The sequence below is a fragment of the Globicephala melas genome, chromosome 1 (genome assembly GCF_963455315.2).
Source record: "Globicephala melas chromosome 1, mGloMel1.2, whole genome shotgun sequence".
NCBI classification, from domain to species: domain Eukaryota; kingdom Metazoa; phylum Chordata; class Mammalia; order Artiodactyla; family Delphinidae; genus Globicephala; species Globicephala melas.
Genome location: NC_083314.1, coordinates 89,411,939 through 89,438,216, shown reverse-complemented (window position 1 = coordinate 89,438,216; position 26,278 = coordinate 89,411,939). Strand labels below are relative to the sequence as shown.

The following is a 26,278-nucleotide window of genomic DNA, read 5'->3' as shown; positions in this document are numbered from 1 at the left end:
CAAAGCTTGTATATGTCATGATCTCAGACATCTGATACAAGGATTTTTAGGCCACTGAATTGGTGTTTAGTGGCATGATACAAGAAGCAGAGATTTATTTCTAGAGGAAGTTTGTCCAGTCTGTCGTGGTTGACCCCAGGAATAGCTTGTCAGCCTGTTACTAAAGGCCATTTTTTCTTATTTCCTGGATGTTTGCTGATAATAACTAAAAATCAAATCTTCGTAGTTTTAGTTCAAAGCATTTCAGTGAGAACGTGGCTTATTTATGGTGAGGCTCTAAAGTGTGCTGATTTACAGCACAGACTTTAAAGGCAGACCTGAGTTCAAATCCCTGCTCTTTTGCTGTATGATCCAGGGAAATGGCAGTTTTTTATCTTCACCATATCTCAGTTTCCTCAGCTGTGACTTAAAAATGACTTTCAGAGATTTTTTTTAAAAGATTACATGAACATGACATATAGGAAGCACTCAGTAATTGGTAGGTATTATTGCCATTATTATTAGCACTTTGCATGTGAGTTAAAGAATTTAATCTTAAATATTCTTTTACTCCTTTAGCATTTAAACAAATGTGAAGAATTAGTGTCTGAGTTTACGTATTGGTTGGTTTTGTTTTAAATATTTGAATATATAGCTAAGCTTCCTAATTAGAGGGAAACAAAGCTTGTATATGTCATGATCTCAGACATCCGACAGAAGAGTTTTTAGGGCAGCCCATGTGTCTTATGGTTGTGTGTGTTTCATAATTTTGTCATGTACCTTATCTTCCTTAAACTCTTTGGCCCTGGAAAAGGAAAGGCAAGGGATTCAACCATCTGATGTCTTCTCTCTGAATTGTCAGTTGTTTCACTCCACAGTGCTTTAAGTACCTTCACCCTCAGTGTCATATAAATGGTTTCATGGATACCGTGATTATGGTGCAGGGTTGTACCTTCTGTGAGATTTAAGGGATTTTCAATGGTAATTTTGATTGACAGTGATTTTTGCCTTTTGAACAACTCTTCTACTACCCCCAAAGTAAGGAGCAAGCATAAGAACAACTCAAATGGGTGAGAAGAAACTATGGATAGGGAAGTTAAGAGTGGAGGTGGGGGAGTGGAGGACAGGGGTTTGTGGGCTGAGGAAAACAGGACTACAAGCAGGCATCGAAGTAAAGAATGTAGTAATATGGTTTCTCCCTGCCGACTATTTCCAAACTCTGTATTTCAGGTCCAAAGCCAGAGCTTCCACTCTAAATGTGTGCTTTGCTGCTAAATGAATCGTTTCTGCCTTTTGGAGCCACAAAGATTGTAATCCTTAATTGTTACTGAGTTTAAAGAATATAATCCTTAACTGTTACTGAGTTCAAATAGAAGCTAGGAAGGAAAATAGGAGAGCACAGGACGACGGGGTTTGCAGACAAAAAAGATTCCTGACCCTGAGCCTTGGGAGCATCTGCATGGATCCTTTGTACAGAGCTGGTGGGGAAGGAGAGGCTGCAGTGTTCTCTGGGTCTGCTCGCCTAGAAAGGTGAGCCAGGGAGGAAGGAGTGCAGAGGGAGAAGCAAGCAGGGATGAGTTGTTTTAATGAGAAATAAGATCTATAAATTATAACAGAGAGGAGAATGAACTGATGGGTAAGTTGTAGAAAAAAGGAGCACTAAGTTTGGGGGTTTTTGAAGGAAGGTGTTCCCCATTCCTTGGTGTCTGCTAAGTAGTCCTTTCTGTTGTAGTGGGTCGAACAGGAGTGAGAACAGAAACAATCTGGTTCTTAACTGGTTTAATATTTGACGGTACAAACAAGATCTGGTCTAGTCCTATGTATCAGCTTCTTCTTATTGCCTCTTGTTCTTAAATTCAAGACACGGAAGAAATTTTCGGAAAAGGCTCCACCCCTAAAGACTTGTCTGCTTCTAAACCTTTAGCCTTCACCACACTCACTGAGTCTGAACACGTTCTTCTTGGGGGTCTAGTTACTTCTCATTCAGCATGTCTCGCATCACAGTCATTATTACCCCCCCAAAACCCGTTCCTTTTCTAACATCCCTGTTTCTGTTAATGGCATCATCATTATAGTCACCCAGCCTTAGAAACCTCAGCTGATCTGGGATTATTTCCCCTCTTAACCTCCTTAAAAAAACCAGTACCAAGTTACTATACATTCTTTATAAAGTCTCTTGCATCGGTCTTTTTTTTTTTTTTCCTATTCTTACTGCCGCCATCCTAGTTCACACACTTTAACCTCATACCTGTACTGTTAAAGTTTTCTCCCAACTGCTTTTTCTGCTTCCAGTTTCTCTTCAGTCAAATCAACTCTGTATGTCAAGCTTTAACCTTCCTGAAACTCTATTTTTATTGTGAGATTCACCTAGTTAAAAATGTTGAGTGGCTTCTTATTTCCCAGAAGATAAAGTCCAGTTTTGTACACTGTAATTCAAGGTACTGCACTGTACATTTCTTTCCGGCCAGCATGTTTTGATTACCCCTTTGAACCAGAGACTGCTGGGTGCTAAGTTTATCAAGCTGAATAAGACAGAGTATTTGTCTAGAAGAGCAGAATCTTATGAGACAAAAGACAGCTATGTAGAGAGATGAATTGATGTAATAGAATGTGATAACTGCTCTTGGGTTATGAATAAGATACATATCCATTATGCATTTAATATGATTTCAAAATAGCTGTGATATTTTTAGAAAACGCGTTTATCAGTATTATGAGTTAAAATTGTAACTTGATTAAAAGCTGTAGAAATTCAGTGGAAGCAAAAGCAATCTTTTCACTTATATCCTAAAGTCACAAAAAGCCACTCTAGGCAGAAGATTGTCCTTTTTCTTTCCCAAGTAGTGTGCAGATAACCATTGGTCTGAATAAGTGTTGTGTGTGTTCCTAAGCTGCCTTTCCCAGGAACTGGCCAGGCCATCTCCTTCTTGGAGCAGATCAACCTACCAGGTTAGAAGCAGTAAACTTGTTTTGATTTCTAAATTAGACACATGAGTGGTAGAAAGTGAGAACTCATTGGAAAAAGGAAAACTTCATTATCCTTATAGATGAAACCAAATATATGCTCTCCAGGGATGAGAAATGAGAGAACTGACCAGTCACTAACTCATTTAAACCATTCAGTATCCTGTTAGAGTATGTATTGTCATCCGCATTTTATAGATGAAGAACTGAAAGCTCAAAGGTTACGTGGATCAAGGAAGTATGAAGTGGTAGAGCCAGGATGCAAACTTAGGTCTGTAGGGCTCCAAAGTCCAAGCACTTTCCACTGCAACACACTGCCTCCCAGAAGAGTTACTGTCCCCAAAAAACCTTGGAGCAAAAACAATTGCTAGGTCTGTTGGTCATTTTCAACTGATATCAAATTGTTAAACTTTTTAAAAAATCAGTGGTCTGATTTAGAAGACAGAAGTTAAAAGGCAAAACAACATCATCAGTTACGATATTCTGTTACAGGTTTTTGTGAAATTTTTTTACAGTTCAGGGAGAGTCAGGTTATGGGCATAGCTAAAACACAGATACCTTGACTGTATTACAGTTCATCCTCGACACCATATGCTCTGTTTCTTCCTGGTTTGAAATCCTGATGGAGTCAACAACTTCATCCAACATTAAGGTTGAATATTTGAAGGGTTCTTGTATTCCAGGCTGCCTGTAGAATTGAGGCCCATGAATCATTTTACTGGAAATAAAATCAATCTACATATTATTGTTCCCTCATTGTGGTATTTTACAAATCATGGTGACATTATTTCAGAAAAGCAGAAATTTAGGGGAATGATGAACAGATAGATGATATAGACAGATATACGTATTTCAATGAAATCATGTTATAATTTCATTGAAATAAATAAAGCCACTGACACATATACCTGAAATGGTAAATACTGCTGGTAATTTTCTGATATTAGAAGACATATTTTTAATTTTAATGAAAAAATGTGTTAATGTAAAAACTATTCTTCATTTTCATTAACGTACATTCCAGTAGCTTAACTAATGTAGCTCTTCTGGTTTGGTCTTGTCTCAGATGAGAATACTTGAAAAGGTGTAAACGGATATCTAGGTAGACAGACCTGTTTTTAATAGCGTTGTGCCAGATGTCCTCATTTTGGGGGAGAGATGTTTGAATGCTTGTTTATGGGCGTGAGGCCACTTCCTCCCTTTCTTCAGGATGTATATAAATGTTGTTGGCAACATGTAGAAGAGACAATGATAGAAACAGATGTACACACGTGGTAAGAGAGACGGACATACACACATACACACAGATACACTAGAGATGTATGAGGCTTAAAACAGAGCTAACCAAAACAAAACCCTGATATCCATCATGGTGTCCCAGAAAGTGGATTAGACTGGATCTTAATAATTTTACTATTTAACTATAATCTTCAGTAATTCACTTAACAACTCTGGCCTCAGTTTTCATCTGTAAAATGAGAGTGCTAAATTAGATTATTTCTGAGGTCCCTTCCAGCTCTGTGAATCACATTTTAGCTGATAAAATGAGAAAATCTGATGGGAACAGTGGTTACCAAGTAGCAGTGGTTTCTAAGGAAGCCTCTGGAATCAAATTACTTAGGTTCAAATTCTATTTCTGCCACATACTAGATATGAGACTTTAAGTTATTTAGCCTTTGTACCTCAGTTTTCCCATCTGCATAAAATGGGGATGATGATGATGATGAACTTGTTGATAATGGTTATAGCATCTATCACCTAAGGTTGTAAGGACAGAATTAATACATGTCAAGTACTTAGAACACTGCCTGGAACATGTTTATGTTTAGCTCAAAAAGTATGTATCTTTTTTATTATTGCTATTAAGGCTTGAATTCTTCTTAGAAAACTACTCTAGAAAACTCTGAGGAAAAAAATAATCAAATAAAAGTAAAACTCTGAGGAAGTGGTGATTAACATTGGTAAGCTCAATTATATTACTAATTTCTGTACTAAGTATAAATCTAGAATATCTGGTATCCTAGAATCAGCTTTGAGTAGAGTACTGAAAGCATTTTAAGTATTGATCTTAAAGAATAATCAGCTTTATTACAGAACTGGTTTCTTGAGGCCTCCTTCAAAATCCATATTGACAGTATTGGATAAACAAGCACCTCAATCCTTTAGCACTGTTGTAATTTCTTTGTAAGTGCATTATTCATGTTATATTTCAGGATCCTGAAATTTACAATCTCCAAAACTGTTTCAAAACCATTCTGTTTTATATAATCCTATACATAGTGTTGCTGGAAAAAGCAGACTGATAAGACAAAGCAGGGCATTCTTTGTTCAGGCACTCTCATGGTAAGGGGAAGGCTTTGATCTAGTTGCTGTAATAGTCTTTAAAAGTAGTGAACGGTTAGCATGTTGTATTAGTTTGCTAGAGCTGCCATAACAAGTACCACAGACTGGGTGGCTTAAACAACAGAAATTTATTTTCTCACAATCCTGGAGGCTAGAAGTCAGAAATCAATGTGTCAGCAGGATTGGTTTCTTCTGAGGCCTCTCTCTTTGGCTTGTTAAATGACCATCTTCTCCCTGTGTCTTCACATGGTCTCTCCCTGTCCCGCGTTTTTGTCCAACTTCCTCTTCTTATAAGGACACCAGGCATATTAGATTAGGGACTACCCTAATGACCTCTTTTTTTTTTTTTCTTTTTTTGGCTGCACCACACAACATGCAGAATCTTAGTTCCCTGGCCAGGGATCGAACCCATGCCCCCCCACAGTGGAAGCGCAGAGTCTTAACCACTGGACCACCAGGGAATCCCATGACCTCATTTTTTAAAAATTAATTAATTAATTTATTTGTGGGGTCTTCATTGCTGCACGCGGGCTTTCTCTAGTTGCAGCAAGTGGGGACTACTCTTTGTTGCGGTGCGCGGGCTTCTCATTGTGGTGGCTTCTCGTGTTGTGAAGCACAGGCTCTAGGTGTTGGGCTTCAGTAGTTGTGGCTCGCAGGCTCTAGAGCACAGGCTCAGTAGTTGTGGCGCACGGGCTTAGTTGCTCCGCGGCATGTGGGATCTTCCCAGACCAGGACTCGTCCCGTGTCCCTTGCATTGGCAGGTGGATTCTTAACCACTGCGCCACCAGGGAAATCCCCCATGACCTCATTTTTCACTTAATTACCTCTTTAAAGACCCTGTCTTCAAATACAGTCACATTATGGGGGTACTGGGGATTAGGACTTCAATGTATAATTTTGGGGTTAGAGGACACAATTTAGCCCATAACACGTTGTAACACATAGACACATAAGAATACAAATACTCAGATAATATCTTTTACCTTCAACTGAAAGAAGATTGATTTGACATTTGTAGTAAAGCTTTTATTGCATAGTATTGTAGAATTCAGTAAAAAGGTTTGTTTTTCTGTCTTGGTTTTAGAATCTATAAATAATAATAGCAGAAACAGCTCTCTTTAGTAAACGTACAAAAGATCTGCTTTCGTGATCAGAAATTTTATTTTCTGATAATATTTTGACATGTTTTTCTTTACTAACCTAATCCTAAAATGCCAAAAGTGGAATGAGAGGTACAATTTGGAATGTTGTCATTCTCTTACCCCCAAACGCATAAATAACCTTTATGAAAAACCAAAAGTGCCAGAGGGTGGGAAGGCTTAAATCTTGAGATAGTCAAGGTAATGTGTCAACACCTTCCGCCCTCAGATAGGAGGTTGCTTTGGATACATTTTTTTAAAAATAGCTGTGCACTTTTGTCCATTTTAGATTTGGTATTTATAAATGTGACATGTTTATTTGTTTAAATTTCATATATACTGGATTTTTAAGGAAGTACATTATCTAATGGAAAGCTGTCAAAACAGCCACTTTGTATGTCAGTGTTGACTCTTTGAATTTTTAGAATTAACTGGCCTCCCAAATTTTGGTTTTGTTTATATGTACTGGAAAGAGTCTTTACATAATTGGAGCAAGTTTGCTTTACATCCGTGCTAATACCTTATCACTGATACTAAAAACTTACTGAATGGCCTGAATCTTAGTCAGTTGTAGCCCAAGTATAAATTTCTTTAATCTGATATCTGAGTATATAGTAAAGAAGTGATTTTTATCCAGTTTTGCAAGAGTGGTCTCCTGGGTAAAATAACTGATTTCTTTTTTTTTTTGGTGCTAGCCAAATGGATTTTTAAAAAAAGATTTATGTAGGTTTTTTTGAGGTGCTTCTATGTTCAGAAATATCTGAGATTCACCTTAAAAATGTTTTTTCTCTTTCTTGTCCCACATCACCCACCACATAGAAATAAAGCCTTCAGTTCCACATAAAGACATACAGAAACCCAGATACTAGATAGACAAACATCTACGTGTACTCCACCCTGCCCTGCCTTACTCCTTACATAGCTGTAGAAACTGGGGTGTTTCTTTTTCTGCCACCCAATCTCCATGTGGTAAAAAGGCAACAATGCCTGCTATCAAAGAATGAGTTCCAGAGCAAAAGCTGAGACTTCCTCAAGAAGGAAGAGGCACAACCAGAACCAGAATGAGTGGATGTTGGGTCAAGGGAAAAGGCTAGAATAAAATGAACAGAGCCCAAGCCAGAGCAGCATACCTCCATGGCAAAATGAGCACTGTTGTTCAGGAGGTGCAGAGCCAGTGTCCTCGATACCCATAATTCTTGTGGCTGTTGGCACATGGAAGTTCATACAGAAGAGATTCATGGACTTCCCTGGTGGTGCAGTGGGACACGGGTTCAAGCCCTGGTCCGGGAAGATCCCACATGCCGCGGAGCAACTAAGCCCGTGCGCCACAGCTACCGAGCCTGCCCTCCAGATCCCGTGAGCCACAACTACTGAGCTCACACGCCACAACTACTGAAGCCCGCACGCCTAGAGCCCGAGCTCCACAAGAGAAGCCACCGCGATGAGAAGCCCGCGCATCACAACGAAGAGTAGCCCCCGCTGGCCGCAACTAGAGAAAACCCGCACAGCAATGAAGACCCAATGCAGCCATAAATAAATAAATAAATGTATTTTTTAAAAAAAGAGAGATTCATGCTCTCCTGGCTGTTGGCCCTGACTTGGTGGGAAGTAGCATGTGAATAGACCATATTGTAAGCTGGGCAAACTCATGTTTGAAATCATTTATTAATAACTTAAAAACAAGTTTTATACTTAGTCTATAAATAGGCTCAGTTTTCCAGGGTATTAAAATATGTGTAACTTTTTATTATATACATTTATATATTTTTTTAATTGAGAAAACTATAAAGCTTAATATAGCTACAGCTAGCTGTGCCACAGTGTATGATAATATATACAGACAACTTGTCCACAGGTGGTTTTTATTTCAAATTTATAGACTGTAGCATTCCTTAGGCAGAAATATCTACATCTAAACTCTAAGGAAAGTTGGGTCTTGGAGAGATTCTGCCGGAAGGAGTGAGCTGAGCATCTGGTTGAAACGATCTTGTCTTTCACAGTTACTTAATGGACAATGACAAGTAACAGCTCATTTAGAAAATAAGTGGAGAATGAGTCTATAGACTACAATATGACATGCCAGAAATCTGGCAGTCATATTTCTGATAATGAATATGGAGTTAGAAACAGCCTTTTTCTGAAAATCTTAGACCATATAATTTATATATTGGCAGAAATTGGAGTCGAATGGACTTGGTACTTTAAATACCTTAAATACAAGACAAAATTTATGTTTTATCAAATAAAAATTAGGGCCTATCTTTTTTTTTAAGTTTGCAGGGTCTAATACACTATTAGAAAAACATAAACCAAAAATTACATATAATTCAACATTTAATATTTGAAAATAAATGGGAAAAAGTAGAATCTGGGATGAGTAATAAGCCCTACAAAGTTGAGGTGGTGACAGATTGATTTGTTTGTTTATTGACTGGCAAGAGATGAGGGGATGAGAATTTTCCTTACACGAATTTGGCAGTTTGAAAAGTTCAGTTGTAATTACGTTATTTTTTTTTATCTGAGTGCATGGTGCATAAGTCATGGTGTTTCGAGCAAATAGGCTTTTATCAATTCAGGGAGAGAAAGTCAGTTTCTTCTGGTGACATTCATAAAATAGTTCTTGAAATGACAGTGAAAAGATTTTGAAAGACCTCACCTTCCCTAATTATGATTGCAAAAGGGAAGTCAGATTCCTGATATTTTTGCTATATTACTCAGCTTCAACTTGAAGAAGTGGCTGTTTTCTTCTTTCTTGTCTGTATCAACCAACAGCTGTCAGGCTTCATCAGCTATAATGACAGTTGACATTCTTGGGATTTACCAATTGTTTATAGTATGGTCACATAGACAATAAATTTCTTATTATTTTGCAGCATTGGACATTTTTCCACCATGCTGACGACATTTTAAATATATTTGTCAATTTTCCCAAATTTTAACTGAAGAAAACCTTAAGAATTTATACTTGAGGACTAAAGTGTGACTGCCAGTTATCAGGTCAGTATCACTCCCATCCCCATCCCCACCCTCATACCACCCCCAGGAATATCACTGCCATACTAAAACATAATGCAGTTTTACTATCGTTCATTTATATTTCAGACAAAAAGTTCTGCAATGTGTTGTGTGTTAAAATTAGATTCAAATGTAAAGGGCAGCAAAGAACTAAATTTTAATATTTATAAAGAATGGTTATAGGAATATGCGAAAACAGACCTCTCGGGTTTGAATTACACAGCTCTGGCCCTTTTTTTCCCTCCTGTGTTGTATTTGTATTATATTTATTTCATGTAGACACCAAGCTAAATAAGTTGATACATTAGCAAAATGTTCCAGATATTAACATTTGTGTGCAGAAGTTATTTACAAGTGTAGAGGTAACACGAATATTGATCTTTATGCCATTGACAAAGAATAGAATTTTTTCTTGCCTAGGCTAGACTGTTTTATAATTAAAGTGACTTAAGATTGTTTCAATTTCACTCTTTTATGAGGATGTATATTTATCACAACAGATCAAAAACTGATTTAGGTACAATCTGTTTTAGTTCTTTGTATATTTACCTGTAATTTTTATTTAATTGATTTCTCTAACAAGTAATTCTTGATTTTCACTCATGAAAGCTTAGAATGGAACCATGAAGGACTTTAGAGACTATCTAGTCTGTTTTATTTTACCTGTGAGGAAACTCAATGCCAGAGCAACTAGGTAATTTTTTTTTCTCAAAGCCATATAGCTGTTTAGTAGCAGAGCTGAGACTAAAATTCTGTACTCTTCACTCCTGGTCTATTATATTTTATTATATCACACTGCATCTTTAAGCCACAGTTTTTAGATTTCTAAATGAGAATATTTAAGGAGTATAAAGATATTGAAGGAAAAAAAGTAATATGTGTAAATGCTATCATTTTTAGCTCTATTCCTAGTTGATGTACTCAGTGCAGTTGGTATTTATGGAGCGCCTTTACCAAGTGCCCATTATTCTGCTTAATATCAGGGGAGGGGTGAAAAAAGGAATAAAATGATAGGATTTTTTCTCTGCCTTATGATCGCCTTGAGAGAGATTAAAACATGAAACCATCAGGAATTGGGGGAAGGGTTTCATCTAAGAAACCAGTGTGACTCAAATGGTAGTTTAAATTCCTCATCATTATTCACTCCAGGATGCTATCATCCTTCTTCATTTGTGGTTCCCATCTACAAAAGAGCAGCCAAAGTCACTTATTTCTGAAGTAATTGATCTTGGCTGCCCCCAATGTTGGTAATGCCTTTCTTGGAATTCTTTTGGAAAGTGAGAGAGGATAGTAGTTCTTAATAATTAAACCATTGATCAGCTTCTATCAGGAACTTGGCAAGATGTTTTATATTTATTAACTCAATCTTTACAACAGTCCTATGAGTTAGAGATCATCATTTCACTTTCACAGGTAAGAAAACTGAGAATCAGAAAACTTGCCCAGTCACACAACTAGGAAGATGTTGACCTGGCATCTACCTGACTGCAAAGCCATGTGTTTTTTCCAGCATACCATCTTATGTTAAGTGTAGCTTTATTAGATTTGTTGTTTTTTTGTTTTTTTAATTTTTTTTTAGCTCTTATTTTTAAAGTAACTGTTGTGAGGGCTCTCTAATACTGAAGTGAGAATGTGAGAATCGCTTACTAGTCGCTGACCCTCACCAGTTAGAAAGTTAGCAGTTAGAGCTGAAGTTACATTAAACATGTTTTACCATGTGGCAAAAGATTTGTACAGTGTGTTCTGGAGCAACATCTAACAATACAGTGAAGTATGCATTTTCTACACGCTCTCATTCGCTTAAAGGCAGTAGCTCTGGAAGGAATCAATGCCTCTTTTGTGTGCCTCCTAAAATTTAATGTGCTCATAGGAGTTGGGAGTTGCTGGAGGGTGTGTGAACTAGTCATGTTGTGATTCACTTTAAAAAAAAAAAAACTGTATGAGAGTGGCAATTTAGAAGTAAAGAGTGGGAGAGGGAAAATAGTACTTGCTGTACTTTAGAAGTTATGAAATGTATCTTACCATACACAATGGTCAGAAGATCCTTCCAAGATTGTACGCCTTCTAGCTTCTATCTATGTGTGGTTTGTGAGAAATTAATCTTATGGAAAGGACTGAGTTTGTGCCATGTAATTTGCCATTTAACATATTTTAAAAGATGCAAGATTTCATAGAAATGTGAACTTGTTAAGTCAAATAAATTCAGTTTATAGTAGCCTGGCCAATTAAGATGTTTAAACAATATATTTTAAGCAGTCATTTAAAAGTACATTTGTACATGGTTGCATTTAAGTCTTATTTTACTATATGAAATATAAATATTGTGATAGATGTTCTCTGTGAAAGTAGACAATTTAAAAGAAAAATTTCTCCCATACTCCCACCAAACATTATCTTTGCTCAAATTCATTTCAGCCAGTTTCAAAGGGATCCCACAATGTTTTATATACAGTTTTGGAATTTAGTTATCTAAAACTGGGATATCTTTTCGTGGTCAAACAATTTTTCATTGAAATAGTATTCATTGTAACAAAATTTTACCTGAACTTCTAGTGAACAAAATTAGTGATTAATTCTTTCTGAGACCTTCTAGGATGTTTGTATATATGCCTGGAGGAAAAATGATGAAAATTTGATCTTTGTGAATGGTGATGATTTTAATCAATAATTAAAATGAATTTTATTTTCTGTTACTGCTCAGTTTATGATTAACTCAGAAAGTTCTTATTTTTCCATTTAATTATAACCATTTCCTTTCTTAAAGTATTTTCTACTCTAATTGTTGCTCTTTTCTCATCTGTCACACTTTATTTTTTCTTTAATAGTATCAAATTAACTCTGTCTTCTGAAGATTGTCTGATTATTGTCCTTGTTTTAGGCTTTCAGGATGAATCTGGAAAAACTCAGCAAGCCAGAACTCCTAACACTATTCAGTATTCTTGAAGGAGAGCTTGAAGCAAGGGACCTTGTTATAGAAGCTTTAAAGGTATGTTTAAAAAAAAAAGAGAGAGAGAGAGTGGTCATCATATATTTGAAAGCCATATCATTGGTTAACTAGGATATTTCTATAGCTCCAGTTGAAGTTGAGAGGCCTGGGTATATATATCAATACTTGCTATAGCAGCCACCTGTATGGTATGATTTGGGGACACTAATGAAGCCTTTCTGCCTCCACATAGTTCCTTTAGTCTCTCTACCTGATGTCTAGACTTTGAACTTCATTCTTTAGCTTAGTAGCGTTAACTGTTTCTGAATGCCAACCCCTTGAGAACTTGATGAGACCTGTTTCCTAAAAAATCTATATACACACATATACCATAATTCAGGATATAATATCTGATAGATCAAGGACCCCATTAAGACAGTGAATAGATTCCCTAGATCCCAGATTATAAATCCTTGCTTTTTTTTCAGTATTTGATATCTGTTAAAATACACGGGGCTGGGGGGTGGTAGATGACAACTCTACTTTCCACTCAATTTTGCTGTGAACCCAAAACTACTCTAAAAAAGTCTACATAAAAAAAAAAAAAGATCAAGAGGGCATAACTCCTTTAAAGGGTCTTGAATCTTTTACACCTTGGTAAGGACGTTTCCCAATCTGTCTTGAAATCAGATTTGGAGAGGGGAAGAAAAGAGCTTAAGGCTATCTGTGTGAGTAGTAGGAAGATGATACTCCCATAGGTGAGGAGAAATGGCCAAAGAAGATGAGACTTGGGCATGCTGAAGAAAGCATAGTCTCTGCCGAAAACTATTGCTTTTTTGTTTTCCCTTAGAGCTTTGTAATGTGTGATACGGAGTATTTCTCCGGAGTGCATGAGGCAGTTCCCTTCTGGTATGGGGGTAGAGTCTGACTTATTTTCCTTTTCCCACTTACTTCAGTCTTGTTTTGCATGGTGTCCCTGGGGATCATCTGTTTATGGCTTTGACACATGTCTAGTCACATGATAAAGTTCATTGCCCGAGTCTTTTCCTGTCGTGCCACTAAGCATGACTGTGTGACCTTGGTAAAGTCATTCAGTCTGTCTGAAACAAAGCTTCCTTGTCTGTATTAAAAAGAAATGATTAATAACTAGTATTTCTGTGTAACATCATAATTTGCATGGCATTACAAATACTCCAACAGTGTAGGATTCATTTCTTCTTCTCCCTTTATTTATATTTTCTCAGTACATATCATGTACCCCATATCCAAGGAACAGTCAGTAGTAGCTAATCGTTTGAATTGATGTCTCTAGTGTGCCCTCAACAGTGCCTGACTTTTCAATGACTCCCCTGCCAACATATATTACATAAAAATGTTCCCTCTGCTTGTTGACTCATTTCTGCCACATCCACCGGTCTTCCCCTTTTGTCACTATTGGGGATTTCTCATCCTTTCCCTGTACGTCCCTGAAAACTATTCTATTTCTCATAACCCCATCCCACTATTACCAGTAGTCCTAACCTGATTAAACCCAGGACACCCTCCCATTTATTTTCACATGTTTATCTGATCGATCAAGAGAAAAGAAAAAGAAGGATTGAGGAAAGTTTGAGTTCATTCCTAATCCTCACTCCTAATGCCTGTTGTTTTTCCTACTTCCTTCCCTTCTTCTCATCTGAGACCTCTGGCTCTCCTCTCCACAGGAATTATCAGCCTAGACCTGGAAGAGTTCCACTGCCCAGGCTGAACTAGAAAGTGCATTGTTCGTGTCCTTTTAGAGCTCAGAAAGCATTTTCCAGGAGCAGCATTATTATAAATAGCAATCCGATTTTAGAAAACTACAATAGCTTGGCAGCGTGTGTTAAATAAATAGACTCACCTGAGGATCTGTCCCTGTTTACACTGGGACTCCAGGAAGAAGTTTCCTGTAAATATCGCAGTTGACTTATACAAAAACTTCTGGGCCTCAACCCTCTCATAATTGGGGTAGGGGTTGGAGAATGGCTGCCTGTAACAGAAAAATTAGAGGATGACCTTATTTTTCTCTTTGCTTTTTAGCTTTAGAAATGATACAAACCTGTGGAGCTTTATGTTTGTTTTATTGAGCATATAGATGCTCAATAAATAGTTGTTGAACAGATGAAATGTATGCCATTGTTTTAAAAGATTGCCATAATATTTCAAAATGAATGTTGTGAATTATTAAATTTTACAGCCTGCCTTATGTGTGCTTAAACAGACTGCCTTCTGGTTTTAATGTTAACAGATGCTAAGGTGCTTGTTGCATATGTTTTCCTAAAAAAAATTTATTTCTGCGTGAATCCAATTTTAGTTACTTTAGGCAGCTTCTGACAAGTTGAAAGAGCAGCTTGAGAAGCAAGAGCTATAATTAAGAGAGCATTTTGATATAAGATACCATTCAGAATCAGGCACAAGTGTTGTATTTAGTCTGTGCATACAGCCTATAAGTGGCAAAGTTCTCTTCTGAGGCTTAAACTATAGGCAGTTTAGGTGAAATGAATAGCTTCACCAGAAGTAATACATCTTTAAATAGTCTATTGTTAGATAAAATAAGTAGCAGCTGGGGGTCAAAATTGTTTCAGTCCTTTGAGAAAAGCAACTGCCGTACCAGATTCTTAAAGTTAAAATGAAATCTTGTTTTATTTGTGGAGTAGGTTTTTGTTTTGGCTTGGGTTTTTTTGTTTGTTTTTGGTTCTGTAGTATGTCAAGATTTCACTGCATTTTTTCTATATAGCTCTTGCTTAACAGCAAACACTTGCTCTTCTTGGACTAATATGACAGCTCACTAATTTTCTTCCTTTTAGTATTCTTTCTTAATTCATGCTTAGTTGATTGAAAAGGTTTTGGTCTTTGTCCTAAATAGCTTTGATTGGTTTTTCCTTTATGTTTAAGTAAAAAAAGCTTATCTTTTTTCTCCTTACCTTTAAAAGAGATTTTTCTTGGACATAAAATCTATTCTTTAATCTTGCATCTCTGAACAAAACCATATGGTTCACTGTTGCTGTTAAATAAATAGTAGGTCACATTGGCAAGGGTTAGATTTATATAAGGATGTATTATAAAAGTTCCTGTAATTTGTAAGTAAATCCTACCTATAAAGTTATAATTGTAAAAGAGCTTCATTCATTTTCCAAAATGTCTGCAAAGTTTCAGATTGCAACTACACCCTTGTAGAGCCCCCATAATTCTTTTTCTCCCCAAAATTTTACAGAAGAGTGAGCCTCCTCACTCTTCTGTTGCAGCCTAGACATGTTTGGCATAGAACCAGAGAAGTCAATAGAAAATAATGTAATATTCAGCCTCTTCTGTATTTGAAGTCTAATTGTTACAGAGGCCATTTATACAGTATTTGGTCCTAATTGAACTTGATATAAAGTGATTTTCTATTTTAGGAGGGATTACATCAGAGAAAAGCCTTCTTCATGAAAGTCTCTCCCTTTGACCTGACCACTTTATGTTCATGAATGAGAACACAATGGGAATCCCTTCCACAGTGAAAACAGATTACATTGCTCATGAACTGTCCAGGGGAGTTTGGGGTGGAACCACACAGTTCAGCAAGAGAGGCCCGGTTCATTAGTTCTAAGAAAATCTAGGAAAAGCTTCCCAGCAGGGTCTGACTACTCTAGAAGAAGATGAGGGAACCTTAATTTTTAAAATTTGGAAAATAGAATTGACTGCCAATAAAAAGTCAGATTAAATAGTTTGAGTCTTCCACATTGGGTATATTATATCTGCATGTGTCAGATGTGATGCAGACTACACTTAGCTATGACTAAGTAGAATCTACCCTGTATTAGTATCATTTTATTTTAAAGCATTCTTTAAATTGCTTCTGCAATAATAAATGGTAAAGTATAACTTTCACATAGAATTAGCTTAAAGAGTCTTGAATTCCTTTCCACTGATACCTCAGTCATAAAACAGGTATAACTCTTTTAACGTCTAGGATATAACTTTGTTGGTTTTGGCCAAAGGCCATTGGCGAATTCCCCAGGCAAGAAAATTTACAGACAAAAATGTTGTAGACAGGACAAAGTTAGAAATATATTTAGAGTATGAGACTGTAATATTTAACTACTGTGAGTTTTTTAAACAGCCAGAATTAAAAATAAAAAATCTAAATGTTACATATGTGTCTGTGTTAACAATAAATGATTTACGTTTGCCAAAAATATGCTTAAAATAATAATGATTTTGAGGATCTTGTGGCAGTGCCAAAAATATAGAACAAACAAAAGCTATGGAAGGTGCTGTGGCTCAAGAAAAATACAAATACAAGTTCACTGTAGGTTGAATCTGACATCTGCTTTTGGTCATGGCCTTGTGCTTATTATGGAAGCAGATTATTACAAAGGCTGGTCTGAGATGAGGAAAGTAAAATTGAATTTATCAAAAAACATGCATTGTCCTATACTAGTAAGCTTGTCAGGTGTGTTTGCATTAAAAAAAAAAAAAACAGATCCATAAATATACTTAAATGTACTCAAAGTTGAAGCATTCTTTGTCACCCATAAGCCTGGACCTAACAATTCTTTGACCAAAAAAAAGGATCCCATTTTGATAGATGTTTTTAGGAAGAGCTTTTAGGATTGGAGTAGGTAGTTTAAATCTTTAATAAACATCACATGAACATAAGCTTACAACTGAAAGAAGTCCAGTTTCTGCATGGATAAGAACTGGGATATTAAGAAGCAAGTAGAACTTTATTTAGGGAATTAAATTATGGAGTTTTTAGATTTACATTCATAGCCTTTACTATGAAACATGTTTTAGAAGGGAATTAATCAGTGGCCATTTGGGGCCAAGTTTTTGCATGTTTTATATAGTTGGAATTGCTGATACTTTTTATTCCTACTCTCTGAGTAATGTGCATACATGAAATCCTAGCTTTTCAAAAAAGAAGCATAAAGATAATTACTAGGCACTCTACAAAACTATCAACTAGAGCATTCAGTTAAGTGTAGCTGTTAAGAGCATGAGCTTTCATATCAGACATACCTAGGTTTGAGCTCTGCCATTTAATTGCTGTGTGATCATAGACCAGTTACTTACCCTGTTAAGCCATATGGTAGAATGGTACGGTTATCACAAGAATTAAATGAGATAGCACATGCTAATCGACATACTCAGTGCTCATTTACTGTTAGTTATTATTATTAGAACATAAGTTTTAAAGTTCATCCATTTAGGAACAAAGGTATATTCCATAAAGCAAGATGTACTGATAATATGCTGTCCTTCATAAGAAAGATGAGCATTTTAAATTAAATCTTTGTTATCAGAAGGGCTTGCGCTGTAGCTTGTTTTTCTTATGGGAATTGATGGTTTTGAGTTGATCCATCCCCACTCTCACAACCAAAAGCATGTATTTTGAGACAGCTGGCAAGGGTTATGGGTGTACTGTGGGGCATGGAACAGATGTCATACTGCATTCCCTTCTCTTTCTCTTTATAATGAAAACAGGAAGTACAGACACTGGAAACTTTTCAAATTGATTTTTTTTCCATTGATTTCTTTGCTTCTCTGTTGCTCGATTTGACATATTTGTTATATTTTGGTTTTTTTATTTCACTTTATTGAGGTAAAATTGACATACAATAAGCTGCATATATCTAATGTATACAAATGGATGTTTTGATATACGTATCCCACATGAAACCATTACTACAATCAAGATAGTACGCATGGGGCTTCCCTAGTGGCGCAGTGGTTGAGAGTCCGCCTGCCGTTGCAGAGGACACGGGTTCGTGCCCCGGTCCGGGAAGATCCCACATGCCGTGGAGCGGCTGGGCCCATGAGCCACGGCCGCTGAGCCTGCGTGTCCGGAGCCTGTGCTCCGCAGTGGGAGAGGCCACAACAGTGAGAGGCCCGCGTACTCCAAAAAAAAACAAAAAAAAAGATAGTACACATATCCATCACCCCTCAAATTTTCCTTGTGCCCCTTTGCAACCCCTTTAGCTAACCTTCCCCACACACACACCCCCGCCCCAAAACCACTAATCCTCTAGAGATTAGTTTACATTTTCTGGAATTTTATATAAGTAGAATCATACAGGACGTAACCTTTTTTGGGGGGGGGCCTGGTTCTTTGACTCAGCATAATTATCTTGAGATCCATGTTGATGTTGTATTGATAGTTCATTCCTTTTATTACCAAGTAGTGTCCATTGTATGTATGTACCACAGTTTGTTTTGTCTGTTCATCTGTTAGTGAACATTTACATTGTTTCCAGTCCTGGACTATTGCAAATAAAACTGCTATGAACATTCATATATAAGGCTTTGTATGGACATGTGCTTTTATTTCTTTTGGATGAATACCTAGAAATGGAATGGAATATGTTTAACTTTTTAGGAAACTGCCAAACTGTTTTCCAAAGTAGTTTACCATTTACATCCCACCAACATGTATAAGAGTTCCATTTGCTCCACATCTTTACCAACACTTGATATGGCCAGTCATTTTAATTTTAGCGTTCTAATAGGTATGTAATATCTCATTGCAGTTTTAGTTTGCATTTCCCTATTGACTAATGATGTTGAGCATCTTTCCATGAGATTATTTGCCATCTGTGTTGTTTTCCTCATAAAATATTTGTTCAGATCGTCTGTCCATTTTTTAAATTGAGCTGTATTCTCATTACTGAGTTTTGAGCATTCCTTTTATATCTGGATTCAGGTACTTTAATACGCCTTGCAAATATTTTCTCCCGGTCTGTGGCTTGTCATTTCATACTCTTAATTGTATCTTTTTAAGAGCATAAGTTTTTCATTTTGATGAAGTCCAATTTGTCAATGTTTCTTTTATGGATCTTGCTTTTAGTATCACATAACTAAGATTTAGTGTCATATAAGAAATCTTTGCCTAAACCAAGGTCAGAAAGGTTTTCTCCTATATTTCTATAATTTTATAGTTTTAAGTTTTACACTTGGGTCTGTGATACAACTTCAGTTAATTTTGTTATATGGTACAATATATGGATCAAATAAAAATTTTTTTGCATATGGATATTCAGTTGTTCTAGCCCCATTTGTTAAAAAGACTGTCCTTCCTCTGTAGATGGCCTTGGCACATTTGTCACAATCCATTTCCTGAATATTTTGGGGTTTATTTCTGGGCACCCTGTTCTGTTTCATTGCTCTATTTGTCTACCTTGATGCCCATACTACATTGTCTTGATTACTGTGGCCTTTTATGAAAGTCTTAAAATTAGGTAGTGTTAATCCTCCAACTTGTGTTCTTTTTGAAAGTTGTTTTGGTTATTCATGGTTCTTGGCATTTCCATATAAATTTTAGAATCAGCTTATCAGTTTTTCCAAAAATCCTGTTCAAATTTTAATTGGAATTGCATTGATTCTATAGATCAGTTTGGAGAAAATTCCCATCTTAACAGTATTGTATTTGCTGATCCATGAACATGGTTACTTCTCTCCATTTACTTAGATCTCTCAGCAGTGCTTTATAGTTCTGATTGTATAGGTCTTTAACATCTTTTGTCAGATTTATCACTATTTCATATTTTTATGATTATTATAAATGGCATTGTTTTAAATGTAAATTTCTGATTGTTTATTGCTGTTATACAGACATGAAATTGAATTTGTATATTGATCCTTTATCCTGCAACCTTCCTAATCTCACTTATTAGTTCTAATAGCTTTTTTATAAACTTCATTGAATTTTCTACAATCATGTTTGCAAATAAAGACAATTTTACTTATTTCTTTCCCATCTGATTTCCTTTCATTTCTTTTTCTTGCCTTATTGCATTGGCTAGAACCTCTAGTACAATGTCAAGTAGAAGTAACGTGGATATCTTTGTCTTATTCCTGATCTTAGGGAGGAAACACTCAGTCTTTCATCATTAAATATGCTGGCTGTAGGTTTTCATAGATGTTCTTTATCAGTTTGAGGAAATGTCCTTCTATTCCTAGTTTGCTGAGAGTTTTTATCAGGAATGAATATTAGATTTTGTCATGTGCTTTTCTGTATTTATTGAGAACTTAATTTTTTTTTTAAGATTAAGATCTCCAAGGTGTATTGTTTCATAGGTGTTATTACTATCTATACCTTCACCCCATTTATTAAGCCATTTCAGGTAACTTCAAGTTCATAAATTTACAGTGAGGTTATAGAGCCCAACCAGGATGGGACGGAATGTGTTCCAAGTTACGGGGGGACTGCAGGGCTCCCAGTGATATCTCCCGTGGAGCACCTGTGCTCCACTGTTTCTTCCTGCACATCTGAATGTGACCTTTCGGATTCTCTGGCTGTGGCTGATTTAGTCTCCTGATCCTAATCCTGTGCTGCTTTGTTGCATAGAAGTTTGATCCAAGCTTCCAGGCCTCCTCTCTTCTTAGGCCTCAATTATGTACTGTGAGGTTCAGGATAGCTGGCCAATCTGAAGACTGGGAATGCTTGCTTAAAGGAGGAACTGCCATTCCAGCATAAACTGTCCTTAATCCTACAGCAGAAACTGTTTTCATTCTGGGAATGGTGAGTCCTAGAAGATCATGACCAAGAAGCAGATGTCCTAAGGGGCTTCCTCTGAGAGTTTATCCCCAAGAGGGAGCCATGTGGCCACCTGCTTTTTATCACATTTCTAATAGCTGCTCCATTTCCTCAAGCGCTGTTGTAAAATCATTTACTTTACTGTTACATAAGGTCTGTTGTTGCAGGAACTGGGCCCTTTCTTCTTTCATCTTCAGCTTTAGCTTTAAGACCTATCCTGGGTTGAGGCCCTTGCTCTCCAAAATTGCCAAACAGTTGTCCTGAAACTTCCCCAGCAGCTCCACCTTTTAGGTCAGGTCCTTTAGCTCTCCCTGAGTTTCAGTCAACTTTTGGTGCAACTGCTTGTTGATGGCCTCTAAGAGCTGGTTCTTATCCTTGAGCTCTTCCTCTGATTTCAGTTTACTCAATAGTTTGTAGCTCTTCCTGGTGCCAGTGTCTGTAGCTTTAACCTGCCCATTCTCTCGTCTTGGTTTGATGATTTTTGTAACATCGTTAATCTGAACCTCCTGAATGAGGTCTGGAAACATCAACTTCTTTGGACTTAACAGGAAAAAGGTTCTTAGAAGTGGCTCGAGTTTGTGCATTTGTGGGCAGGCCACTGCTGATAGCACAGAGGAGGGCTGCAGGGTGTACACTGTCTTAACCACTCTGGTCATCATAATGAGGTGGCACTGCTGGGGCCTAGGCACCTGCTGCTTCTGCCCTCAGGCCTCATCCGAGAACTTAATTGGTTTGTATGTCCTTGCTGTTTTTCTGAAATATTGTCTGAAAAAGAACTTCATCCCCTTTCTTATTGACCTTCTCTTAGATCAAGTACATTGATGTGGAGTAACTTTTTCAGCTTTGTTCTACAGCTTTTTAGAAACTAGAATTCTCTAACTTTATAATTCTGTGGAGTGGAGTTTAGTAATTAAATTATTTTCCCAGTGGCAAGAGTTAATTGTAACTTAAAAATCATAAACATTTCCAAAAGAGAAACCCGAAAAAAAACCTCTGCTGCTTTAATGAACTGCTCTCCTTTAAAGCAACTTTTATCCTTTGACTTTAATAGTTTTGATAGTTTATTGGCTTCTTATGATAAATAATTTTTCCAGAGAAGGAAAACAACATGTACATTTTTTTCACCTTCTGACAGAATATTATTACCTCTTTCCTAGGAGTAACAAAAGCAGTTTATCTATTTGAAACAAGCTTAACTATTATCTTTTTAAGTTAAATCATTTAAATTGTGTTTTAGTATATCACATCAATAGTCAGGAAATAGACATCAAAATGTACTATTCCTTTATTATTTCCCAGAAAACATTATTTTTCTCAGTGTTAATTTGGACCACAGGAAGAAAATTTATTTTAAAGGAGGCGGTATTTATTACTGACATCCCCTATATCTCAATGCAGCTCCAGAGGCAGTTATTGAAGAATAGGTAGAAATACTGTTATTTCTGTTTTGTGCTTTTGAATAAAAAGAATTCAACATTGGTTTCTTTTATTGAATTTATTAATCTCAGGACACCTATTTATTGAGGAGAGTTGCTGCAGTCTATATGGTTTTATGTGAAAGTATATTTAGAAAAAAACATTTTCTGTAAGTTACTTCAGATTACCCACCAAACATCCCATGATAACATAGTTATATTGATCTAGCTCCAGTAAATTCTTTATAAAAAGTAAACTCTTGGTTAATGGCTATATGAATTGGGTGGTACAGCCACATGGTGGACTATTATGTGGCTATTTAAAAATATGATGCAGGGCTTCCCTGGTGGTACAGTGGTTAAGAATCCGCCTGCCAATGCAGGGGACATGGATTCGAGCCCTAGTCTGGGAAGATCCCACATGCCGCGAGCAGCTAAGCCCGTGCACCACAACTACTGAGCCTGCGCTGAAGAGCCTGCGAGCCACAACTACTGAGCCCGTGTGCTGCAACTGCTGAAGCCTGCATGCCTAGAGCCCGTGCTCCGCAACAAGAGAAGCCACAGCAATGAGAAGCCCATGCACCGCAACAAAGAGTAGCCCCTGCTCGCTGCAACCAGAGAAAAGCCAGCACACAGCAACGAAGACCCAATGCAGCCAAAAATAAATAAATAAATTTATTAAAATGTATATATATATATATATATATATATATGAGGAACTTCTAATGACATGTAGTGTTCCTACAATGTAATGCTAAATTTATGAAGCAGATCATAACATTAAATATATCCTTTAGAATCGAATAGAATAAAATACCTAGGAAATAAACCTACCTAAAGAGGCAGAAGACCTGTATTCTGAAAACTATAAGACACTGATAAAAGATATTGAAGACCACACAAACAGTTGGAAGGATATATTATGTTCTTGGATTGGAAGAATCTGCCTTGTTAAGATGACCACACTACCCAAGGCAATCTACAGATTCAATACAATCACTATCAAATTACCAATGACATTTTTCACAGAACTGAAACAAAATTTTTTTTAATTTTTATGGAAACACAAAAGACCCCAAATAGCCAAAACAATCTTGAGAAAGAAGAACAGGGCTGGAGGAATCACACTCCCTGACTTCAGACTATATTGTAAAGCTACAGCAGTCAAAACAGTGTGGTACTGGCATAAAAACAGACACATAGATCAGTGGAATGGGATAGAAAGCCCAGAAATAAACCCATGCACTTATGGTCAGTTACTCTACAACAAAGGAGGCAAGAATATACAGTGGAGAAAAGACAGTCTCTTCAATAAATGGTCCTGGAAAAACTGGACAGCTACATGTAAAAGAATGAAATTAGAACATCCTCTATCACCGTACACAAAAATGAACTCAGAATGGATTAAAGACCTAAATGTAAGACCGATACTCTAAAACTATTAGAGGAAAACATAGGCAGAACACTCTTTGACATAAATTGCAGCAATATTTTTTTGGATAGGTCTCCTAGAGTAATGGAAACAAAGGAAAAGTAAACAAGTGTGACCTAGTTTAACTTAAAACCTTTTACACAGCAAAGGAAACCATAAACAAAATGAAAAGACAGTCTATGGAATGGGAGAAAATATTTGCAAACAATGCAACCAACAAGGGCTTAATATCCAAAATATACAAACAGCTTATACAGCTCAATATAAAAAAAAAAAACAACCCAATCAAAAACTTGGCAGAAGACCTAAATAGACATTTCTCCAAAGAAGACATGCAGATGACCAATAGCCATGTGAAAAGATGCTCAACATCGCTAATTATTAGAGAAATGCAAATCAAAACTACAATGAAGTACCACCCGACACTGGTCAGAATGGCCACTGTGAAGAAGTCTACAAATTATAATTGCTGGAAAAGGTGTGGATAAAAGGGAACCCCCCTACACTGTTGGTAGGAATGTAAATTGGTGCAGCCACTGTGGAGAACCATATAGAGGTTTCTCAACTAAAAATTGAGTTACCATATGATCCAGTAATCCCAGTTCTGGGCATATATCCAGACAAAATTGTAATTCAAAATGATACATGAGGGATTTTCATTGTGGCGCAGTGCAGGGGACATGGGTTCGATCCCTGGTCCGGGAAGATCCCACATGCTGTGGAGCAACTAAGCCCGTGCGCCATGACTACTGAGCCCACGCTACTGAGCCCACGTGCCACAACTACTGAAGCCCATGCACCTAGAGCCCTTGCTCCACAACAAGAGAAGCCACTGCAATGTGAAGCCTACACGCTGCAACGAAAAGTAGCCCCCACTCGCCACAACTAGAGAAAGCCCGTGCAAAGCAACAAAGACCCAACGAAGCCAAAAAAACAAGGTACATGCACCCCTATGTTCACAGCAGCACTATTCCCAATAGCCAAGACATGGAAACAACCCAAATGTCCATCAGCAGATGAATGGATAAAGAAGATGTGAGATATATATATGTGTATATATATATATATCTCCACTAGATGTATACTCAGCCATGAAAAAGAACGAAATAATGCCATTTACAGCAACCTGGATGGACCTAGAGATTGTCATACTAAGTGAAGTAAGTCAGACAGGGAAAGACAGATATATGATATCACTTATATGTGGAATCTAAAAAATGATACAGATGAACTTATTTACAAAACAGAAATTGACTTGCAGACATAGGAAACAAATTTATGGTTAGCAAAGGGGAAAGAAAAAGGGAGGAAAAAATTGAGAATTTGGGATTAACATATACACACTATTATATATAAAATAGAAAAAAACAAGGACCTACTGTATAGCACAGGGAACTATATTTGGTATCTTGTAATAACCTATAATGGAAAAGAATCTGAAAAAGTTTATATATATACTGAATTACTTTGCTGCACCTGAAACATTGTAAATCAACTATACTTCAGTAATCAATCAATTATTGTCAGAACAAGTTTTTTAAAAATAAATATATACTTTAACCTCAATTATAAAGAATAACATATATTTATTATCATATATATATAATTATATAACATTTGTGTGTGTGTATATATGTGTGTGTGTGTGTGTGTGTGTGTGTGTGTGTGTATATATATATATGACTCAAGCAAATAGATTGACATTTGTAGTTTGAATGTGGTTGTCCCTGGGTGTGGAATCATATTATATTTTAATTTTTTTCATTAAAACTTCTGTATTATATATAAATAATTTAAAATCAGAAACATTTGTTTTTAAATAGCAGTAATCTTATACAACTACTTCTTGCTCAATATCTGTTTAGTAAAACTCACTCTAAGAAGGTAACTTAACCATATATTATTTACTTCGTTAGGAAAAGATATTAGAGCTATATAGAACCATAGTTGAATTCTTCCTTTTTTGTTGTTCCTGATATTGTTAATATTATTGTTTTCCAACCCAGTCTAAATGACTGAATTGCCTCTGTCTGAAAAACCTAAGTTACCAAGTTATCCAATAAAAAGATCACAGAGTTTAGGGGGACAAAAAAGAAGGCTGCAATAAAGATATCATACCAGAGTCTAAAGAGCTGTCTTTCAAACTTTTTTTTTTTAACTTCTTTATTGGAGTCTTTCAAACATTTTTTTTAACATCTTTATTGGACTATAATTGCTTTACAATGGTATGTTAGTTTCTGCTTTATAACAAAGTGAATCAGCTATACATATACCCCCATATCTCCTCTCTCTTGCCTCTCCCTCCCACCCTCCCTATCCCACCCCTCTAGGTGGTCACAAAGCACCGAGCTGATCTCCCTGTGCTATGCGGCTGCTTCCCAGTAGCTGTCTTACACTTGGTAGTATATATAAGTCCATGGCAATTTTTCACTTTGTCCCAGCTTACCCTTCCCCCTCCCCGTGTCCTCAAGTCCATTGTCTATGTCTGCATCTTTATTCCTGTCCTGCCCCTAGGTTCTTCAGAACCTT

At 36.7% G+C, this 26,278-nt stretch overlaps 2 protein-coding genes and 2 pseudogenes across 3 annotated transcripts in view; 2 read left to right on the top strand and 2 right to left on the bottom strand.

The window, feature by feature from the left end:
- Positions 1–2,684: 2,684 nt before the first annotated feature.
- The window catches only part of ST7L (suppression of tumorigenicity 7 like), a 196,027-nt gene continuing 172,433 nt past the window's right edge, over positions 2,685–26,278 (bottom strand). The window contains exons 15-16 of one of the 2 annotated variants that reach the window (XR_009564400.2): positions 14,246–14,374; positions 2,685–3,631 (exon numbers count right to left, since the gene is read on the bottom strand). Coding sequence is in view for 1 of the 2 variants with exons in the window: in XM_060301265.2 (XP_060157248.1) it covers positions 14,342–14,374 (33 nt within the window). In the remaining variant the exon portion in view is untranslated. Of the gene's footprint in view, positions 3,632–14,149; positions 14,375–26,278 lie in introns of those variants that run through there. The other variant, XM_060301265.2, reaches the window with a different exon arrangement.
- Positions 9,399–26,278, top strand: part of LOC115859747 (26S proteasome regulatory subunit 4 pseudogene) — a 38,716-nt pseudogene continuing 21,836 nt past the window's right edge.
- The window catches only part of CTTNBP2NL (CTTNBP2 N-terminal like), a 51,692-nt gene continuing 37,736 nt past the window's right edge, over positions 12,323–26,278 (top strand). Inside the window, exon 1 of the mRNA XM_030869030.2 lies at positions 12,323–12,426. Within this exon, the coding sequence (XP_030724890.2) occupies positions 12,328–12,426 (99 nt within the window). The 5' untranslated portion in view covers positions 12,323–12,327. The remainder of the gene's footprint in view (positions 12,427–26,278) is intronic.
- LOC115859753 (small kinetochore-associated protein pseudogene) lies at positions 20,986–21,573 on the bottom strand (annotated as a pseudogene).